The 20,826-nt window shown below is 39.7% G+C and overlaps 1 protein-coding gene across 4 annotated transcripts in view; it reads right to left on the bottom strand.

Annotated features, from left to right (window-relative positions):
* LOC128753886 (regulatory-associated protein of mTOR) overlaps nt 1-20,826 on the bottom strand; it is a 125,331-nt gene that overhangs the window by 58,803 nt on the left and 45,702 nt on the right. For all 4 annotated transcript variants that reach the window (XM_053856050.1, XM_053856052.1, XM_053856051.1 and 1 more), the window contains exons 8-10: nt 15,013-15,072; nt 7,469-7,569; nt 5,870-6,014 (exon numbers count right to left, since the gene is read on the bottom strand). In XM_053856050.1, coding sequence (XP_053712025.1) covers nt 5,870-6,014; nt 7,469-7,569; nt 15,013-15,072 — 306 coding nt within the window. The remainder of the gene's footprint in view (nt 1-5,869; nt 6,015-7,468; nt 7,570-15,012; nt 15,073-20,826) is intronic.

Genomic DNA, 20,826 nt, shown 5'->3' with positions numbered 1-20,826 from the left:
GTCAGTGAACTCGAAGCAGAAAAAAACGTCTCATCTCCCTGCTAAGACAATGCCTGACTGCTCCCCACTCTTACTCCTTCCTCAGTACGAGGACAGATGAGACAGCATCATTCCAAAACATTTGTGCACTTCAATCATGTCGTCAATGTGGGCAAATTCAGTCACCAGTGACAGGAGATGATCTCCTAGTACACGCATGCCAATGAAAGTGACAAGAGTGACAAGTGCTTATGTTGGTAATTCCGCAAAAAGAAGCTACACATGCTATTTGTTTTGTTTCTACTGCATCAGTGTGAAATCATACTGTGTTTTCAGAAGCTAAACCCTCCACTAGGTGGGCTGCACACATGCTGAAGAGCTGGCTCGTCACTCTTTGGGCCACAGCACTCGCTGAAAACACTTACATGTTTTAAGAATAACAGGTGACTTAGAAACAAATAAGTTCAAAAGAGTAGAGCAAAGCTACATTTGGAAGACCAAATGTTGTAATGGATAGAATTCATGCCAAAAGTGACATGAAAACATGAGGCAACCTTTCAAAAGTCAAGCTTTTGGAAGGGATGCATCAAGCAGGTAATTCATGAGGCCTTCAGAACTTCAAGTGCTGGGATTTGAAACTGCTTACTGCCAGCACATCCCTGCCAGTGTTTATGTAACCAGGAGGCGAGAAAACCGGCAGACAGAAAGAGCAGTCGAATTAACGAAGAAACGTTCACGAGAGGCTGCAGCACCGATGGAGATGACAGCACTCACTCGAGAACAAACGCTTGCCAATATGGATGAGTGACTCATCATCAGAACCTTCCTGTGAGATGGAGACTGTGTGTGTGTTTGTATGGGTGTGTGTGTGTGTGTGTGTGTGTGTGCATGCGTGCCAGGGAGAGAGATCGGGGGAAACTGAGGAGTGTCAAGACCAGTTGGAGGCTGACTAAGCTCTTTTCCCAGTCGCCTGCGGAGAGCAGCACGACACTTGGTTACACACCCACACTGAATCTGGCCCAAGGGATAAATCAGCCTCTGTTCTGTCCAGTCAAGTAATCCTCACTTTTTTTTTTTTTGAGTTGCAGCCACATGCTGGTCAACATGGCCTATCGATTCTCTTCATTTTGATGCATCATCTTGAGAGACTCTTGAATGAATATCAGTCAATCACAATGATCAACTCACAAAACTGTGTATTTTCAATATTGAACCAGTATAATCAAGCTCAACAATTAGCATTGACAAAATACCAAAAAAGCAATCACCATAATTAAGTGGCCTCTTAGATTCAATAAAATTATAGATATGATCCCATCAATAAAAGGGCCCAACAGCTTTCATTCAACCTACTATAAGCATCAGCAATTATTCATTCAATTATTGTCGTGTCAACAGCTGTTTAGACATGGTAGGCTGCATTTTCATGTGTGATGTGTATCCGAATGTGAACTTTAAACACACACAAAAATCCATTTAGGAAGATTAAGGAGATAACCCCCCTTTCCCAAATGCCAATCTCTCCTGGAGCCTTAAAGAAAATAACGTCTCAGCCCTTTCTGCAACCCAGCAATCATATGGCATCCAGTGGATGGTGTCGACTGTACTCTTCTGAATAGGGATGTTGCATGTGTCATCATGTTTAACATTTCTGTGTTGCCTATGACTAACCCAATAGCTTATGTCTCATGATCATGAAGCTGGCCATCACATGGGCACAAACCTCATTCAAAAATACAAGCTTTTAGGACTAGTAGTATGACACAAATGAGCGGGAATGATGGCAAGGACTACACACTGTAGTGAAGCGATTCACACACAAATAGCAAGAATCAGAAGTGAAACATGATGTTGAATCCCTTTTTGGCAGGTTTACTGCAGCAAAATTTGGCTTGTCATGATGTCATGATGATTTTTATTTTATTTATTTATCATTTATTTTTTGCTGTTGTTCTGCACATTTGTGGGCAGCTATTTGAATCAATAAGGCATAAACACAACAAAAAAGTGTCCAACTTTAGTTAAGTTTTCAGTTGATAAAATCTTCAACACTTCGTGAAATCTTCAATGAAGTCACATTGGGAACCGATACAAAGAGTGCAAATTGCGAGATTAATCGTGATTAAAGAATTCAATGGCCAGCATTATATTGCGCAACTGCCTTCTGTTTCACCCTTTAATTATTCCCAAGGGTCATTTAAATCCAATAATATTTCACGATCCAAACTTTGGAATGAAATCCAAAAAGGAAAAAGAGCAGACTTTGACAGAGACTCATATAACTCACACTGTTTTTACGCTTGTCTTCCTTTTCCTTCTTCACCTGTGCATCCTTCAGCCCTCTCCTGACGCCAGCGTTCACATTTCTGCTGGTAGACAGTAAAATAGACCTACGACGGTAAGTAAGACGACGATATCAGCCGGACAAGCAGGATTGTTTTCTCCAGGAGGGGAAGATGTTCTTTATAATAAATGATGCCAGTGTGTTACACAACAGAGCTCCTGTAGGCAGTGAAGAATGAGAACGCTGTTTAGTTTATTTATTTATTTTATTTTTTAATTAACACAAGCTAGATAATAAGTGGGAGAGTGGAGAGAGGCATTTTTAGAAGACTAGCAACGATAAATAGTGGGTGAAGTGTTTGTGTAACTAAAGTGAGACGGATGACAGGACGGTATTTGTTACACAGCGGAGGAGAATGTAAAGCCAATATGCAAAGAACAGATTCTGTTTGAACAATGCAGGAAATGATAGGATGGAACTCTCATCTCAGCAATGCACCACTCAAACGTCACCTATCTGTCACAATTAGGCCAGAAAACATAACAGGAAGATTTCAATTGTGATTCATACGAAAACATGTTGACTGAACACCATTTGATTCAGGTCAACAATGAACTTTCTATTTCAATTTGCAAAGTGACTCGAGGCAACAACGGCCCACAATCGTATATAAAAACCTGAAACAGTGGATAATACACACAACAACACAGGACGTCGTGGCAGACCACGCCAAGGACAACAAGAATCAAATCAGGTTACCAGTCCAATGTAGCCAATCTTAACACAGGGCTTCCACACTATGTGAACAATTATGGTGCACGGCTTATACAGCACAAACCATTGTTTTAACCTGTTACCTTCCAATCAGATAGCTTTGTGAAATATTAAAACATTTCAGGACATCAATTAAAATGATATAGTTGTTGTAAAGGTACCACGACCAGGCTTAACGGCGCTATACAAGTGAAATCTGGATATTACATGACTCCTCATTCAAACTCAGTAATGTGGACCACGATGGTAAGACATCATCACCTAGAGGCTTGACATCACCAATGCATTCAACAACTTGACAACACCAATTTGGGAAACAGCAGGTTCCCACATGGTCATCATTATATAAGTGGCAAAAACAGCGAGGTAATAATAGTGATCATATAATGAAAATTGCTGCAATTACTGCAGTTTAATATCGGTCGTATATGTGAGTTATCTTAACTGTAACGTCAACAATCATTGAAGAAACATATATTATGTACATATGAATGCAGATATTTAGAGTTTTGAGGTGTATCTATTTAATATTCTGAATTGTTGCCAAAAACATAACAGAAACAAAGCCAGGAAATAAAAAAAACTCCAAACATGTGCTTACATGCCTTGCTGATGCCTCCGTTCTTCAGCTGGCTGTTATTACTCTCATGTTATTTACTTTAATAACTTGCGTAGTATAGTATATGCGGTACTTAAAAAATGTTATGAGTGATGCTATGGGTATAAATATGCATGTGCATACCAGAACATGTACAAGTGAAACAGGTGATCAATCATCAAAGGCATTCAAAAGTGTTCTAACACCTCGGTCAGCATATTCACTCATGATTCTATTACAAGCAATTTTTAAAATCATCATAATTACTATATTATTAAATCAAAAGATAGTCCTCAAACAACATTATTAAGGATTATCTCACTACATTGTAACTCCTCAGCATCTGTGGTGGTAGTATGTCTCCACTTCTCATGAATTCCAATCTTCCAGCCATAAAACACCAGATATGAACAAGTTTTTTTTAATTTTAATTAAATTATTTAAATCAAAATGTGAAGAAGACTTGAAAAAAATGTTTTTTTCTTGAGCTATTTCTTTCCTTACTCAAAGCCAACAGTAGCTGTAAAGTTATCTCCAAATTGTACAAAGAGATTCAACAATCAAAACAAGAAAGCACAGAATATATTCAAAAGAGATGGGAAAAAGATGGAGGCATGATGCTGGCAAAGGAAAGTTGGGAGAGAATCTGTCGGTTACAGTGGTTGTTAAGAGGGTCAAATATGTGGCGAGAATTTCGTTGGAAGAATATTGTGAGATTTTTTTGTCTCACCCATTCAAAAAAGACATCTTGGGACTGGCGATTCATGTCGGAGGCAATGTGGGGCTAAAGATGCAAGTCATTGGCATATTTTTGGGACTGCCAAAGAATCAGATCTTTTTGGTCAGAGATCCACAATCATATAAACAATATTTTTTGCGTAAATATTGCTCTCAAATGTGAAAACCTGTACTTGGGTGATGTGTGTGATATAAGTTTGGAATGCCACAGAAAACAGAAAATTACTCTGTATATTGATGGCAGCCACAAAAAAATATACAATGAGGAAATGGTTGAAAATAGAACCCCCCACCACAGAAGAATGGCTAGATGTTGTATATAATATCTACATCACGGAGAAGTCGACGTATACTCTCAGAACAGAAAAAGATATGGTCAAAATGGACTGAATATGTCAAACCTGTAAGAAGCGTTTTCACCTGAGGAAAGATGTAAAACAAACCTGTTATACATTTTATTTTTCTTTGAAAATATATGCTCCCTTACTCTGTAGTTATGGTGTTTTATTGTTATATAAGAAAAAATCAAAAACAAAACGGCAATGTTGATAGAGATACCCAAACTTCTGATCTATGGATGCACACCCATTGAGTGCAAGCTATATGGAAAATCCAAGAGACTGGGAATCATAATAGAAACATATATTGCAATGTATGTATGTGATATTCTATGCCTTTCTTTTATAAAAAGATTAAAAAAACACCAGATATGTGGTGTGAGGTGGCATGTTGAGTGTTAAATGAAACTACCACTATTACTACTTTTTTTTCCTGATCTCAATCATTGATCTCACTTTCATTTGTGCAGACCGAAAGAAATGAGGCAAGAGAGATCATTCGAATTAGTTACCATCACATCAATAAGAAAAATAAAGATGAAAGCTGTAAAACCGGTAAAAAAAAAATGCAAGAACTTTGCAAGTGCAATCAATCAACTACAGACTTAAAAAGCAGCATTTCATTACAAGTTCGAGCAGTGGTCTGCTCAGTTCAAGTTGGATTTTTGTTGTTTGGGTTTCCTTTACAACAAATTCAATCTGGTGCTCTGGGGCCAGAGCTTGCTTGAGAGCGAGGTGGAACACTGGCCCGTCTCAGCCGAATTTCCACCGCTTTAAAGCCCTGCTTGGCTGTGACGTGCAAATTCTTGGGCCAAATTTTTCCACTTTGGAGGTCTGCTTCAAAATTGCCAGTTCAAGTCAGCTCTGATGCCAGCACTATATGAACCAGCGCAGCATTCCACAGGACAAAATACGTCTTTCCCATAAATAGATACCTAAACATGAATTGACTAAGATGACCCTTGGAATGTTTTATTAGCGAGTTGACAAGAGGAGATTCAGAATCATAAGGAGATCCCATATCAAAATTTGGATTCAACTATTATCCTGACACAATTCATATTCAAAGGGAAGGAATACATCGGCAATACAGATGACAAAGCATAAACAGCAACAGGAAATCAGCATATGTATGAGATGTGACTGAATGAGTCTTACCACATGGCGTGCATGTACGTTGGTGGGAGACGTGGGCTGCTCACCGGCGTACAGTTGTATGACCTCATTATCCTCTCAGCTAAGAGGAAGTTGCGAAACAAGCTGGCCACGAGGAGATCCTGGCGGAACAACTTCTGGAACAGATCTGCAGACATAAAGACCAACATAGGAAGATCCATCATGTCAGAGACAGATAAGGGCCAACGCAAGGATGGATACCACAAAAAAGGGGACACTCGGATATAAATGGGACAGTGAATGTCCTGAAAAAAGTTCAAGCAAAACTTTAATTGGAACAAGTCGCTGAAATCACAGTGCCAAAATATAGTGATGACCTCCCTATTGATGTAACAGATTCATGTTAATGAGGGGACGGTCAGCTTGACAATCACCTGATGATGTTGCTTTGGATGAGTTAATGAGGGACAGTGTTGAACAGCTCATATTCAAAGCATTACGAGAAATTCAAATGCTCTTGTGTTTGCCAGTAAGTTGAGTGTTGTGTGTACCATTTGGATTAGGCGTGTCGTGCCTTCATTACAGAGACTCTCACCGCAATGTGGGCTGCTTTATTAACAGCCCGGCCTCCAGGGTTTAAGGGCTTTGGCAGCCATCAGTGTTGTCACATTGTTATTCTAGCAGGGAGCCACTCTCACGAGGGTGTCGCAGAGAACACACAGCCAGAGGAGCCATTCTGAAGTGTGTTCGCTTTAACTGCTGGGCTGCCAAATAACCACTAAAATAATATCCCCAATTAAACTGCTCCAAACTCTAAACACAATTAATCTCCATTTAAGCGGCCAACCTGGACCTGCTGCACTACTGACTTTTACAGAAGCTAACTTCTTCCATCCAACAGGGATGGGAATTCCAGGACTGCTGATGCTTCACTGCGCCACTTTCACTTGGCGCCCTCATTTGGCCTCATGGTGCGGCTCACAGTTGTCATTTCATTTGTCATCGTTACAATTTTCAAGAAGCAGAATTTCATTAGTTCATTGGATGATATAAAGAAACCAGAATGTCTATGCCTTCTATTTTCAACATGTGCACTTGAGATGCAGCCTACAAAAACTGGCCAATCATCATGGTGTATTGCAAAAGTTAGTCATCAATAATTAATTTAGGTTTCTTCATTTATTGTATTCTACTCATTCCCTTAATGCATTCAAACAGGGGAACATGAATGCAGAGCAGTAACAAGCCTAGGCTGATAGATTCATCCATATGAAGCCCCAGTAAACTGAATGAAACAACAACTCTACAAAGAAATATTAAGTCCTCAAATAACTTATTTTCCTCTGTGCTTGACAGTAGCACACATGGGTTCAGTCCCATGAAATTACACCTGCAAGAGGCCAAAAAGTGGAAACCTTTATTTGGATCTCTGTTCGGACAACACCTGACAGTGAGCTGAGGAGCCCAAAAAGTCAGTCGAAGTCTTCAGGCACCTTGAGATACATTTCATGATGCAATTAAGGTCTAATGGCAGGGTTTCATGTTGTGAAAGAAGATCCACAGTAAGATGACACTTTGCCAACCAAACGCCAAATGTGTGCAGATGAACAGAGAAAACAAGACTTCTGGGACCTGCCTCACCTCTGGGCAGCACATTCCAAGCGATGGTGTCAGTGATGGCTGTGAAAATCCAGTTGAGCTCTCCAAGGGGAGTTCGACGGTCATTGAGTCTGCCTGGGATTCTGCAACACACAAAACAGGTGCTACATAAATACAGCTGAGATCAGTTACAAATATTTAGCACACAGTTTCTGAGAACACTTGGAATTAAAATCAGTGCAGACAACTGGACCACATTCATGGATCATTTAATGGTCCACATACGGAGTTGGTCCGACGGTCCAAAAGGCCAACAATGTCCATTCCAGTACTTTAACTGCTGTTTTTTTGTTTCCTTATTTTTATTACTTATGGCTGTGGCATTAGAGTCATTTGCTATAGGATTTTTTTTCTCATTTCCTCATCAACATTCTTATTTCATCCCTTTTTGATGAACAAAAATGAAAACGTTTCCACAAATGCATTAAAAAGACAGCCGATATAAGAAGGACGGTGGTGAATGAATTATTAGGGAAAGATAGGATTCCTTTATTCATCCAGCAGGGAGAAATTCCAAATTCACAGCACGCAATAAAATCTTGTATATTTAACCACAGAAAAATAACGACTTGTGTTTATGTTTTTAAGCAGGATAAGTTAAGCGTAGATTATTAATTTGACTCTGGTAAACAAGGAGAGATAAAAACAGCCATGACAGTCAATGAAACTAATGAATGGATCATACAGAAGATTTCAGAACATGGTAATGGTTTTATTTGTGCCACAACATCAATAAATAACTACTTTTTCAAGCATCCTGTCATAACAACTATTATGTTGCAATAAGAGGAGAACATGGTAGGAAATTGTGCACGTGCAAGGCACCGTCATTGCATCGTCACCTCTGTGTCAGCGGGTATGTGGGGTGCCTACATGTTTGCTTCGCATACAATGAATAGGTTCATTTCTGTCAAAATGAATTGAATGTATTTCTGAACTAAACATAATCCCAGGAGCTAAAAAAATGTTTAATTTGCAAACCAATGAGGAAAATTCTCTCAAAACATTCAAATACCTGGTCGATAAACCACAGCATGTCAAACCATTGTAATGATCTACTTGCTCCTTTACAGTAAAATGTGAACTGTGTCTACATATGGTGTTTTATGATGACACTTTTCCAGATTCACGCCACTTTGCACCGCTGAGTTCCTGTCTGGAACTGTCCTCAGTGCTGCATGGAGCTCCGTGAAAAATAGAAGTAAAGCTGATTTTAAGTGGAGTGGAGGTCCGTCGCCGCGCAGCTCATCAGGAAGTATAGTTAATCCATGAGAGTGGCACGAGGTCCTACAACAACCCTCATTTGCGTGAGAGCTGACAGCCCGGTAAAAATCTGTGAATAGACGGAAGGTGAATATTGCAAGAGAACACTGTAGTAGGTATCAGGTGCTGTCATAAAAGTATCAATGACTGGTCGGCGAGTAGCACAGTATTTTGAAGTGGTCACTGAAAAACAAGCACATTGCACATGCGCCAGGAGCAGTGCAAGAGATGTTAGCAGTTGGTGTATGCACAGAACCTGTGCTGGACTGTGGTTATTACTGTACCAACATGTGAATCTGAATTTTCTGACTGACAATTCATTATTTTAAATTATCCCATGAGCAGGTCAAGACCACAAGACTTTTCCACATCTGACAAAAAAAATGAATGTAGATTTTTCAGAGATTGGAAAATCATCATAAGTCTTACTTCCTATGCCATGAAAATGCCATAAAAAAGCCATGAGCAAGACGTGATGCTTACAGGGCGTCACTCAGTTATACTGTAGGTGCACATCGACTATTCAGAGGTGATACTGAAGGTTGCTAATGCAGTCTTACACAAATACATGAGAGCACAACAGCCACTTTCCTGCAAAAGGTTACCTGTTTTTTTTTTTTAATCCTGACAAATATTGCTGTTGGTCTGCAGTCTTAGTGTTACAGGGGTGCTAAAGTGATACATTAGCAAATTATATATTATACATTTGAACTTTTTTTTTAATCAAAACCATGACTGAGGCTGGCTGCTATGGTGGTGGTTATCAGATCATGGAAAACGGGTATGAGATGGAAATGAGAGGAGGGATTTTGTTCTCCAGAGGGAGTCAAAAACATTGGAACAATCACCTCTGAAGCAAAACTGATCAAATTACCTACACTGAACAGCAGTCTGCTCTTTCAACTATTTCAGTGAGACAACATGCTGAGACCACACACGAGGGTAGAGTGAGGACAGAGAAATTGCTTTGAATGAATGGAATATTTCAAGATGAATGATACGCTACACAAGAAGGTATTTCTGACCGATCGAGACATCGCAAAGATAAGTCACACACACAGTGCTTGCAGGTGCATGAGTTTGCTCAATTTCCTGAACAATAGCAATATCTGTCCAGCCTTAATGTGTCGCTAAAAAACAGGAAGCGAACTGTGTTGCTGTCAGAGATGTCTTTAACTCGACACCCATTAAGAAAAGAAAGACCACATTAATGCTAAGAAGGGGAAATTTGGTGGGTGTAGACATTGTACAATATTGTAAACACTTTGTGTGTGTTTGTTTCTTTTAAAGGCTGAGGGGCCAGCACCTTTGTTTGCCAAAATAGGGTTGATGGTTTGAATGCCGGATCCTGCTCCAACTAAGTCGTTCCAACGCTCTTGGCGACACCTAGTTCACCTACCCTCATGTGAATGTCATCCTCTGGGTGAAGGAGCAGCAAGCCGATGTACGGACCAAGATGCAAGGTTTACCCTGTTCACAGATGTACATTGGTCCTTATCCATTAGTGGCCTGGTAGGCAAGCACCAAAGTCTAGAAATGGATTGTGGCTTCAATGAGGAGCCAGTGAAGAGATGGCAGGAATGGTAATGTGTGAGTGAGTTTCATTTTCATTCAAGATTGGAGATGAAGTCTATGTTATCGTTGGATGGAACAGCAACTCAGCTTGGTCAAGGTTGCGGTTGAATAACACACAAAAAAGTACTGTGTGATTTTTTTTCTACTTTTTTTTAACAGTATAGCAACAGTATAGCAACCATATATTGCTAGAATTTAACTTACCGCATGGTTTCTGCTAAAACTCATACAAAGTATCCTAAGTTCTGAAAGCAAGAACCAGAACTCAGATATTAGTAAGTTGTAGGACTCAACAAGAAATGCGGTGACCTTAAGGTCAGATTAAACAACCACTGACATAATGTGAAAGGACTTAAATGTCTCAAAGCAACATGTGAAATCTTTGGCTAACAATTCTAATATAGCTCATAAATTCCCCATAAATATAGATGGTAGATATGAACTTTTTCTTAACTCAAACTACCACCTTTCCTCCAAGAGGCGAATAATTATGAGCCCCTCACAATTACGAAGTGGCACTAAAACCACAAGGCCGGCCAGCACCAAGGGACGTTGAGATTCAGCCAAAGGTATTTGACAAGTCAGCAGCAAGAAGATGAGCACTCAGCACTTCACATCATTTCTCAATATCCATGCTAATATATTTGAGGATGGCGTAGAAGGGCAAAGAGATGAATGTATGGCTCGACACATTGCAAAAATATGCCACTTTTCAGGTTTTGAGTGCTGAAGTAACAGTTTTTACACATTTTATTTCTGGAGGGAAATGGGCATCACAGACACAAGAAATTGCATCATGGTTGTGGGGCATATTGCTTCAAATGTTAAAGCAAAAATTAATTGCTATATGTCATGCGGTGTGGAAGACTACAATTTTATTCCACCATGTTACTAAAATGGGGGTTTCCCTGCTATTTTTCAGACTTGGGTATTAATTGGAATCACCAGAACTGAGACTGCAGAAACTCTATCTGGAGTATCTCAAGGCTCTGGATGTTGTAAGAATGTCACAGCCAAAAAGACTGATTGGCAAGTCTGTTCCTACAACACCGAAAAAGGACTAGCACCCCTAGCTTAAAAATAATACTAAGGCAGATTACAGACCACATACCAACACCAATGTTTGCCAAAGCTAGGCAACTGACCCAACTGAGCCAGAAATGGACTGCTACTGCATAATCTCCAAAGACTGTTTAAACTAAATCCTGATGATGAGGACCAGAGAAGAAGAGGGGACTTCAACCAACCATATGCTAGAACCACACTGAGACAAATGTTCACTGCAATAGTGGAAGGAAAAATGTGGATCTTGGTGACAAAGCAAATGAAAAACCAAAACAGCAAATGAGGGTTTGCAAGAAAATGTATCTGACACAGACTTGGAGGACATTCTGGAGGAGAGACTTTAAAGCTCAGGACAGGGGGCAGGGGGGGTACCAGTACAGACCCAGGGCACAACAGATGCCCTGTGTGCGGTAAAGTTAGATGGAAAACATTTCTGTCCATTTATTATTTTGTATTTATTATTGTCATCCAGTTAATTAGTAAGCAAAAGCGACAGAGCTACATATGTGGGAGAAGCATGCAAGTTTGTGGCAGGAGAAAGACACGTGAGTGGATCGTGAGAGAAAGTATCATCCACACAAAATCGTGACTATCTTATCCAGGAGGCGAGTATCAGTGGACGTGGTGAGAATATGTGTTGGATCTATGTGGGAAGCAGAGACAGAAGGATGCACAGATGGAGGAAACAAATAGGAAGGGTCATGGATTTTTATTTTATTAATCACAAAATAAAACCCACGAGTTATTATTATCAATATTATTTACTTACAGTCATTCCCAGTCATGTACAGCAATGATGTTCTATTGAAATATGTATAGACCAGAAATGAAACTGCTGGTCTAAAATGGTTTACCTGTGTAGTTCGGAATGTCAATAAAACTGGTGAACATGCACAATAATAAAGTCACTTGATTTCTCTACTGAAAACAGGCCAGCACAACTATGTCTTGCTGTTGCTAGGATACAACTTACATCATGGCTTTCTGTAGCAATTGTGCTACACCTACAAACATGCAACATTTAGTGGAATATTAGAGAAACAATCACAAATGTTAAAATAATGTGAAACAAAACACATTGTGTTTGTGGATTCTTTTTTCCAGATTTTATGCAGCGGATGTGCTGCAAATCACCTTGAGCTTTGTGTATTTCTAGGTGGAGCTTTTCAATTTCCTCTGGAGTTTGTGTGTCTCCGTTTTCTATGTTTTCCACATTTGTATGTGAACGGAATACCTTCAAAATAGAAGGATTTTAATGGCCGGTTAGAAATGCGCTAAGGTTGATGTGATTTGAGTTTGGTGGTGTTCTTTCAGTTTGTTTGGATTTATGAACGTTCAAAAGATTTAAAGATTTCAATGGGCCAACAGGTGCATCTGGTCAGGAGTAGATGAAATGAAATCACTGGGAGAACAACACTTTGGATGGAAACAGAAGATGATAGACAGATGTCAGACAAACATCTGCCTTTTCACACAGATCACAACAGAGCCTAATTGCATTCTGACAGCCAGACAGTTTATATACTCATTTTATGTAATAGTATTATTCCCCAATTTGGAGTTAAAGAAAATAAAAATTGTTCAATATCTGACTGTGTGTGCTTTGGGAACAAACCTGCCTGCGGAGGAGGTCTGTACTCTGACTGCTTTTCTAAACATCGTTTTCTTTCTTTGGCTCCTCTATATTAGGTTTTTTTAGATCTCTCTCTCTCTCTCTCTCTCTCTCTCTCTCTCTCTCTCTCTCTCTCTCTCTCTCTCTCTCTCTCTCTCTCTCTCTCTCTCTCTCTCTCTCTCTCTCTCTCTCTCTCTCTCTCTCTCTCTCTCTCTCTCTCACTCTCACTCTCACTCTCTCTCTCTCTCTCTCACTCTCACTCTCACTCTCACTCGTTGTAACTTGACAGATTTGACACAAAGGATTGATAGAAAGCAGTAGATATATAGGATCCACCGTGTAGCCAGATCAACAACTGGCCATTCAAGGCTTGATATTTGGCAAGATCAGATAGACTGGTTAGTACAGGGCCATGATCGAGGTGATGGAAACAAATGTAGAGAAGACACATGATCCAGAAAATTTCTAAGAGCAACACCCATTCATCAACAGGACCTTTGTTAATACATCTTTCTGTCGTCATAGAAACTATAAGTATGTGTCAGTATGTGTCGAAAAAGTTGCACCATGTCCATAAACCATGAACCTGACCCAAGAACACTGAAAGATGATTTTTATGCCTAATGCAGTGAAGCTCCAAAGGAAGGCCAAAACAAAAGAAATTTATCTAGCGTTGATATATTTTCTACATATTTTATATATATATCGATATTTTTTTATTATAACAGACAGTATTTGAAGAAAAAATGGGGGTTTGGAGGGATGGACGGGGTGGAATTTATGCACATTCTACATGGTCACAGACATATGACACAGTAGATGAGCTTGTGATACAATGTGAAGACAATCATTAAATGAGCTTTTTCATAAATAAATACATATTTTCCTACTGGACTATAATCGGCTGACTCACAGAAATAGAGAATCAATGGGCACACAGATCCAACAAATGATGAAAATTGATTGCAGAGTCCTCTGCACCATGTAAACAGTGTTTAATGTAGCCAACCACACCTCAAGTTCCTAGAAGCCGGTTCTCATGTAGCAGTCCGCTGTGATGACAGCTTGGAGACGCAATAATTGATGGTTTAAAACTGGACACAACTGTGAAAAACAACTCAAATTGAGTGAGCTCCCTGTATCAAAGAAAGACGGAAAGACAGGGGGCCAAAAAATAAGTGGGGCTCCTCTGTCACTTCTCTACATAACAGCTGGCTTTTTCAAGTGGTGGTTTGTCAACTGAAGGAGTTTTCATCGAGTGCTCAGCCTCTAAGGTAGGGTAAGTACATGGCTGACATGAGGAGAAAAAAAATATACTGGAGATGAAGGGAGAATTGAGTGATGGATAAACTATGAGTATTTGAAAGAGATAAGAGCGGACAGGGATGTTTAGGCAAATCAACTTGCATCAGTGGACAGAGAGCAGAAATGTGTGACATACTGTAGTTTAATGAGGTGAAGCCATCTTAGGCTTCTTCCCTCTCCCTCATCTTCAGAATCAACCTGATGCATGAGCATGAGAGTTTTTAGCCACAATTATCCTTGAAAATCGACGGCATCATCATCATCTAGATATCAGTCAAGTGACCATGACAATGGACATAAAACAGATTTGACCATGGGCTGATTTCTCATTTCTGCATTTAATAAACGTCCTCTGAACACAAACGTAATCTAATTCAGGTTACGGGTGCCAAATCAGGCCTGACAGTCTTCTGGAACAACTATAACTGTTTGGGGATGGCATCCACACCCATCCCCAGTATCTATTGGGGAGTGTGTGTGCTCACAGCAATAAACGTTCCACGCATTGCTCGTGCACCCGAGGGTTTTATGGGTGAAGCTTTAAATCTGCCGAACTACTTCTTCCCTCTATCTTTGAGGAGCAAAGGCATGAAATCATAGCTGCAGGATGATGAACAACAAAGAGAGGAGTGACTGTCAGTCGAAGACAACCACGTGAGGAGCCAAGGATAACTGACTGCTGCCTCCTGAGAAGAGATGCACTTACTTCTCAATGAGGTCTAACGTCACCCCTGGCACCAACTTGGCACTTTTCTGCATACAGAACCTGTAAAGGGAGCAGAAAGAGATGATGAGAAATGGAGAGGGCAGGCTAGAATCATTTAACTGACTGATCAAGCAATTGCCATTTTGTTCATTCCAAAAGAACTGATTTAAAATCTTCTGTACTCCAGGGCAAATCTAGGCACTTAATTCATGCAAATGTATAAGTGGAGAATTTGTTTAAACATAAGATTGCAGCGACAGTCTTAAACATGAACTTGTTGAAATGAAACTAAAAATGAAAACTCATGGGTTGTAAACAGAGAACCATGAGACATTTCCTTTCATCAAAAGACTCAAGAAGTAGACTGAACTAATGGTGATGTTTGATAAAGAGACCCTTAACTCGTCAACCATATAATTCCAGGAGCAACCTTGAATTACTCATTTTTCCTTCAGTTCAATGCAGACAGGAGAGCATTGAAACTGTCAAAAAGGACTGGTGTTGTTTGAGACATTTCCAGAAACGTATACTGAGTGTACAAACTTCCTTGCGTTCCTTTTACCGCACTTCTTCGTGTAATCATTAGAAATGAAAACTCGAAGGTGAACACAAACAAGATTTGCGATCGGTGGTACAAAGTTTCTCGGCCAGTGAGCAAAAGGAAGACATGAAAAAAGTGGACTCCAGGAGGCAGCGAGGAAACAGTCAGAACTGAGAGTTGTCTGCCACCACTGTTATTGTTTACTGAGCTCAGGAATCTCGTGACAGGTTGAACCAGCTGCACTTCACAGCGGGTCAACTCGCAGAGGCCTGACAGACGTAAGCAGAGGCGCCAAGCTCCCAGCAAGAGTGCACACACCTGGACAGCAGGTGTGTGGGAAACTAAATCATTTATTTATCAAACTATCATGCACCAAAAAGACTCCCTGTCGAGCTTGAGTCCCGGAAGAATGCTGCAAACATCCGTAGGTGCAATAGCTGCAGCAACAGTCACGCATTTAAAACATTCAATTCAGGGAAAAGCATAATTCAACAAGAAATTTGCCAGTTATCTGAATACATATAAACAGCTATGTGAATCGCAGAGTCAACAACAAGGCTGTTCACAAATTCAACGGTCAAGATTGACCTGCCATGTTGCAAAGCTCATTCAGGAGAATAGATTTAGTGTCCTCCCCCAAGTAGATCTACACGATTTAAAAAGCAGAGTTACATTCAAAGTCAGTGCTTCATATTTAACAGCAACTGGTCCACATCCAGCACTCACAGTATTAAATATTATAACAAACCAACTGGAGCTGTTTCTACTCTTCAAGGTTTTCACAACATATTCTGCAGCTACACAAAGATAATAAATTTGCCAAGAGGCATGTTCAATCTGAGCAGCACCTCTCTGAGGAGTACTTATCGACAGTATCGTCAGCAGTAGATGTTCATCATACATGATTCACGCACAAGCCAGAAGCAAGTGGTCCCAGTGGCTGCATGTGCGTATCTAGACAGTCATATCAATGGGAATACAATCATTTGTACTTGTGTCACATGACGTCAGTTTGTGTAGGGTAGAGACACACACACACAGGCTGAAGGGAAAACTGTGTCCATCTCCATAGAATGTTGTCAGGCAACCCAAATGTTGTGGTGACATGTTGTCCCATGACAACTTGATCATTTCATCTGAGACTTCAATCCATTCCATTCACATTGAGAACAACTAGTCACGGAAAACACTGGTTCATTCCGGGAAAATGAATCACAACATCATTAATGTTACATTATGAATGTTATTCTAACACATGTTATTCTAACATTCAAATACAAGTAGTTTGAGTTTTACAACATGCCTCTCTGATTGAACTCTGAGCCCACCATAGACCCCAGCAAAATTTTGTTGGCTTTCCAATTCCATTCCAATTGATTTCGGTTTTACAAAAAATGGTGAGGTAGATTCCACCCATTATTAAATCAATGCAGACTGTATAAATCACAGGTATACTGACTACAGTCTGCCTCATGAGCATAATGAGGCCTTGTGCGCTCTCAAGTTGCTCCCAATTATGTCGACCCTTAGGGCAAGGAAGAGCGACTCTGGGCCTCGCAATTAAGAAGCAGCATCTGTCCAGCTGCTTTGAAACGGAAGCTCCCACTGATGATCTGACTGCTGTATGTCTACACTACTCATGGTGATCTGACTGTAATTGTGCATTCTCTTGGAGCTAAAAAGAGACTTGTCACATTACTTTACTCTGACTTTAACCTTTTGACAACAAGGGCATATTTCCTAATGGGTATGTTGATAAAAAAAAAAAAAACTGTAAACGTTAATAAAGGTCATACAATACAATACAATACAATACAATACAATACAATATAATATAACATAATATAATATAATTGAATATAATTGAATATAATAGAATAGAATATTGAGCCAGGTTAGCGTTCAGTGCTATAACTGACTGTGAGGGATTGTGGCATGTCCCAGACTGTGTAGATAAATTGCTCTGATCTGTCCTAGACGGTAGTAGATATATTTTGGCAAGTATTGACTTTCTTTCCAGACTGTACGAGGAAAAACAAGATTACATTTCTGACTTCAGAAAGGTGAAAACGGCACCCAAAAACCCGGGTGTGTTTTAATTCACAGCGCTGGTGAAACCTATCCAAGAGGAAGTGACTCAGTAGAAGAAGGAAATTGTAACATTTTTGGAAAAGTTTTGTTGCTTTACCAGGTGCTCAAATCAAATCTCTATCAATCTCGAACTATCTTCTGTTGACATTTCTGTGCTATAGTTGAGGACTTTTGAATGGGTCTCACTAGTTCCCATGAAACCACTCAATGATTGGCATATATGACCTGATGATAAACAGTTGAACATATGATTTCACAAATGATAACACTTAGATAGTCAGTCATGTGACGGCATAGTTTAACATACAGATGAGCATTTTCCCACTTATCTCCAGTTCCCTGATGTAATGGCTTGCTGACCCCAGTCCTTCTCCCCTCGCTGCCTGTCACAGCAGCAGGGAAATCCCTTGAAGATGGCTCTTCTGCAGTAATTATCTTTGGCTCAGCTGAGTGATGAAAGTCGGGCTTGCACTCACTCTGTGCGCCCCCAACCCATCACCACTCACATTTTCTCCCCATCATACATACCTCTGTGCATCTCATTAAAGATTTAAAGCTGTGTAAGCCAGTGCATCAGTGGATCCCACCATTCGCCCACTCAGAAGTCTACAACCCACACCCTACAGCAAAGAATCTGCACTTGAGGTGGACAAAAAGAGCTGATAGAGGGATTAAACACAATTTATAGGAGCATGTGCCTAAAACACAACCATAAATACAACTGAAGTCAACTGAAGCATAGTACGTCGATGGCAGTGTCACAAAGACACAAGCACAAATCTCCTTCCGACAACTTTTCAGACAAACCCTGTACAACAACAAATCCTAATTAAGAGACATTTCGTCTTGAATGGTCTAAACAAGCTTTACATTTTCTCCTATCGATCCAACATGCCTCAACTCAAGGAATGACTGTGGCCAAAAAACTGAACCTAAAGGAATGTAAGTGCCCTTCCTCCCCACTTTTCCCACAAGTGTTGACTAAAATGATTGACAAGTCTGGCCTTCTGTGGGGATCGTTCCTTTTGCATTTGTCCAATAAAAAGTGAAAAGTAGAATTATACTGTAATTATCATACTGCTGGGCAATTATGTATTCTGATATTTGTTATTAGGCTGGCAGTCGCATTGTAATTGTTATTTCATTTCTCTTTTGTATTTCTTTCATCTTGTCATTTTCTTGTGTTGTTTGACGAGACAAAATTGTCTCACAAAACAATTTTGAGAAAAATGACTCTTTCCTTGTAAATACGTATGGGCTGTCATGAAAGTGGAGCCGACAAAGTTTGCTTAGTGCCTGCGCAGTATTAAAGTCAATTGTGTACATTGCTTCCCTGTTCCTGGACAGAGCTGAATGAATTGATACCAAATGTAGAACAATATGCAATTGTTGAGTCCAATGATTTGCTAATCTGCTAATTTACATGACGATCTGAAGATTACTGACTAGCATCATCATTAACAAAGTCATCAGGCTCATGGAATAATCCATTTGATGCTGTCCGAGGGCAGGTATGATTACCTCATACCGTAATGGAGCCGCCATACATTTGCAAAGGACTGTCAGGACAGGGGATCGCCTATTTTTCTACTCCTTGTATTTCCCAAATCACCAGTCTTTTTTTCCCAGTGAGGTATCCATTATGGAAACTTGAGCGAAAAACAACTAATAAACACAAACATATGAAATGCAGTTATGATGGAAAGCCATGCTTTGAAAAATAGTACATAACTCAAAACTGAAATGTCAAGCAACTGCTGACAATTTCCATGAGAACTGAGATGATGAGATCCTACAGAATCCCTGATAGCAAAAGAAAAGCAAGATTTTTTTGAAGTTGCTTAAATAACCAAAGCATCATGTTTAAAATCCACTGTTACTACTTGAGTCTGTGAATAAGTGAAAAGGCAACTTACACAATCAAAGTGGGACACAAAGGAAAGCTGATGGTTCTCTAGCACAAAGTGAGGAATTATGTAAGTGTTAATTTCCCCTGATTCATCACAGACAGGCAGACAAATTAAAACATTGTGATGAATCACTGAGGTTGACATTACACAATCATAAACACACAGATTCTGCCCAAACTTGAGAGACGGGCTACAGGGGAATAGCTTAGTCAATAATACGAAGCCATCTTGCAGAGGTTCCATCTCAGGAACGGGATGCTGCTCAAGGATATCAATATTAATGGCATAACACTGAGCCCTCATTATGAAGAAGGTTGCAGCGGGGGAGTGGATTTGGAGCAGGACAAGACAAACACAATTCTTTTACAATCATATCGTGGAAGAACATTGCTCTGGCAGAGTCACACTTCCCACAGGTGACTCTTTTGACACACTACCCGAGAACTTGTGTGGAGTACAAGCAAGGACGATCACATGAAAAGTAAAAAGGTAAAATGGTAAAATAAAATAGTGCCAAAACCTTTTCAGAGTAGCTTTGTGACTCCTGTTGGTTGTTTTAATTTTTTTATGCCATAAATTGTGAAAGTTATGGCAAATCCATTTTGAAGAGATGGAAAAGGGGATAAAGATGATACATTAGTTGTCTTAACTATCAAAATGTACTTATCAGAACACTCACATGTCCTTGTATTTTTGTAGTGGTGTGATAGCAGTTATTGTCTTGGGTTTTTTGTTTACAGGTGGCAAAGTGACACAAAACTCCAAAAGATATATGAGCACCATCCTACCTAATGTCACTCATCAGCTCACTCAACTTGGTGAAGATTGTTCATTAGAGAAGCTGTCAATAAAAATAAATAAATAAATAAAAAGATGGCAGTGTGTCATGTGAGGCCCACCATCACGGCTGATGAAGATGGTTTCCTGTCAGCCTTAACATACCTAATAGATTATGGCTCTCTGAAAGGAGTTCATGTCCATTTAGGTTGAGTGTTCATTTTGAGCAGCTCAAAGATTCTTGAAGCATATTTAATTAAGTATTGGGTGAAAATCAAAATTATGTTTGATAATGTTTGACTGATATGTATTTTGAAATTATTTTGCAAAGCGCTTCAAGGAAGATCAATGATCTGTTCAAATGAGTGTGAGACAACATCACAGAAACTAAAAGGCTAGGCTTCCACATGTAAAGGATCGTGACAGTGAAATAAAATCCACCATGAATTCAGAACTGTTAATATTATTGTTTCTTTTTTTTATTCCACATATATA

This window comes from Synchiropus splendidus, chromosome 2 (genome assembly GCF_027744825.2).
Source record: "Synchiropus splendidus isolate RoL2022-P1 chromosome 2, RoL_Sspl_1.0, whole genome shotgun sequence".
NCBI classification, from domain to species: Eukaryota; Metazoa; Chordata; class Actinopteri; order Syngnathiformes; family Callionymidae; genus Synchiropus; species Synchiropus splendidus.
The sequence above is the reverse complement of the archived record's forward strand: the minus strand, read 5'-3'. Positions and strand labels throughout refer to the sequence as shown.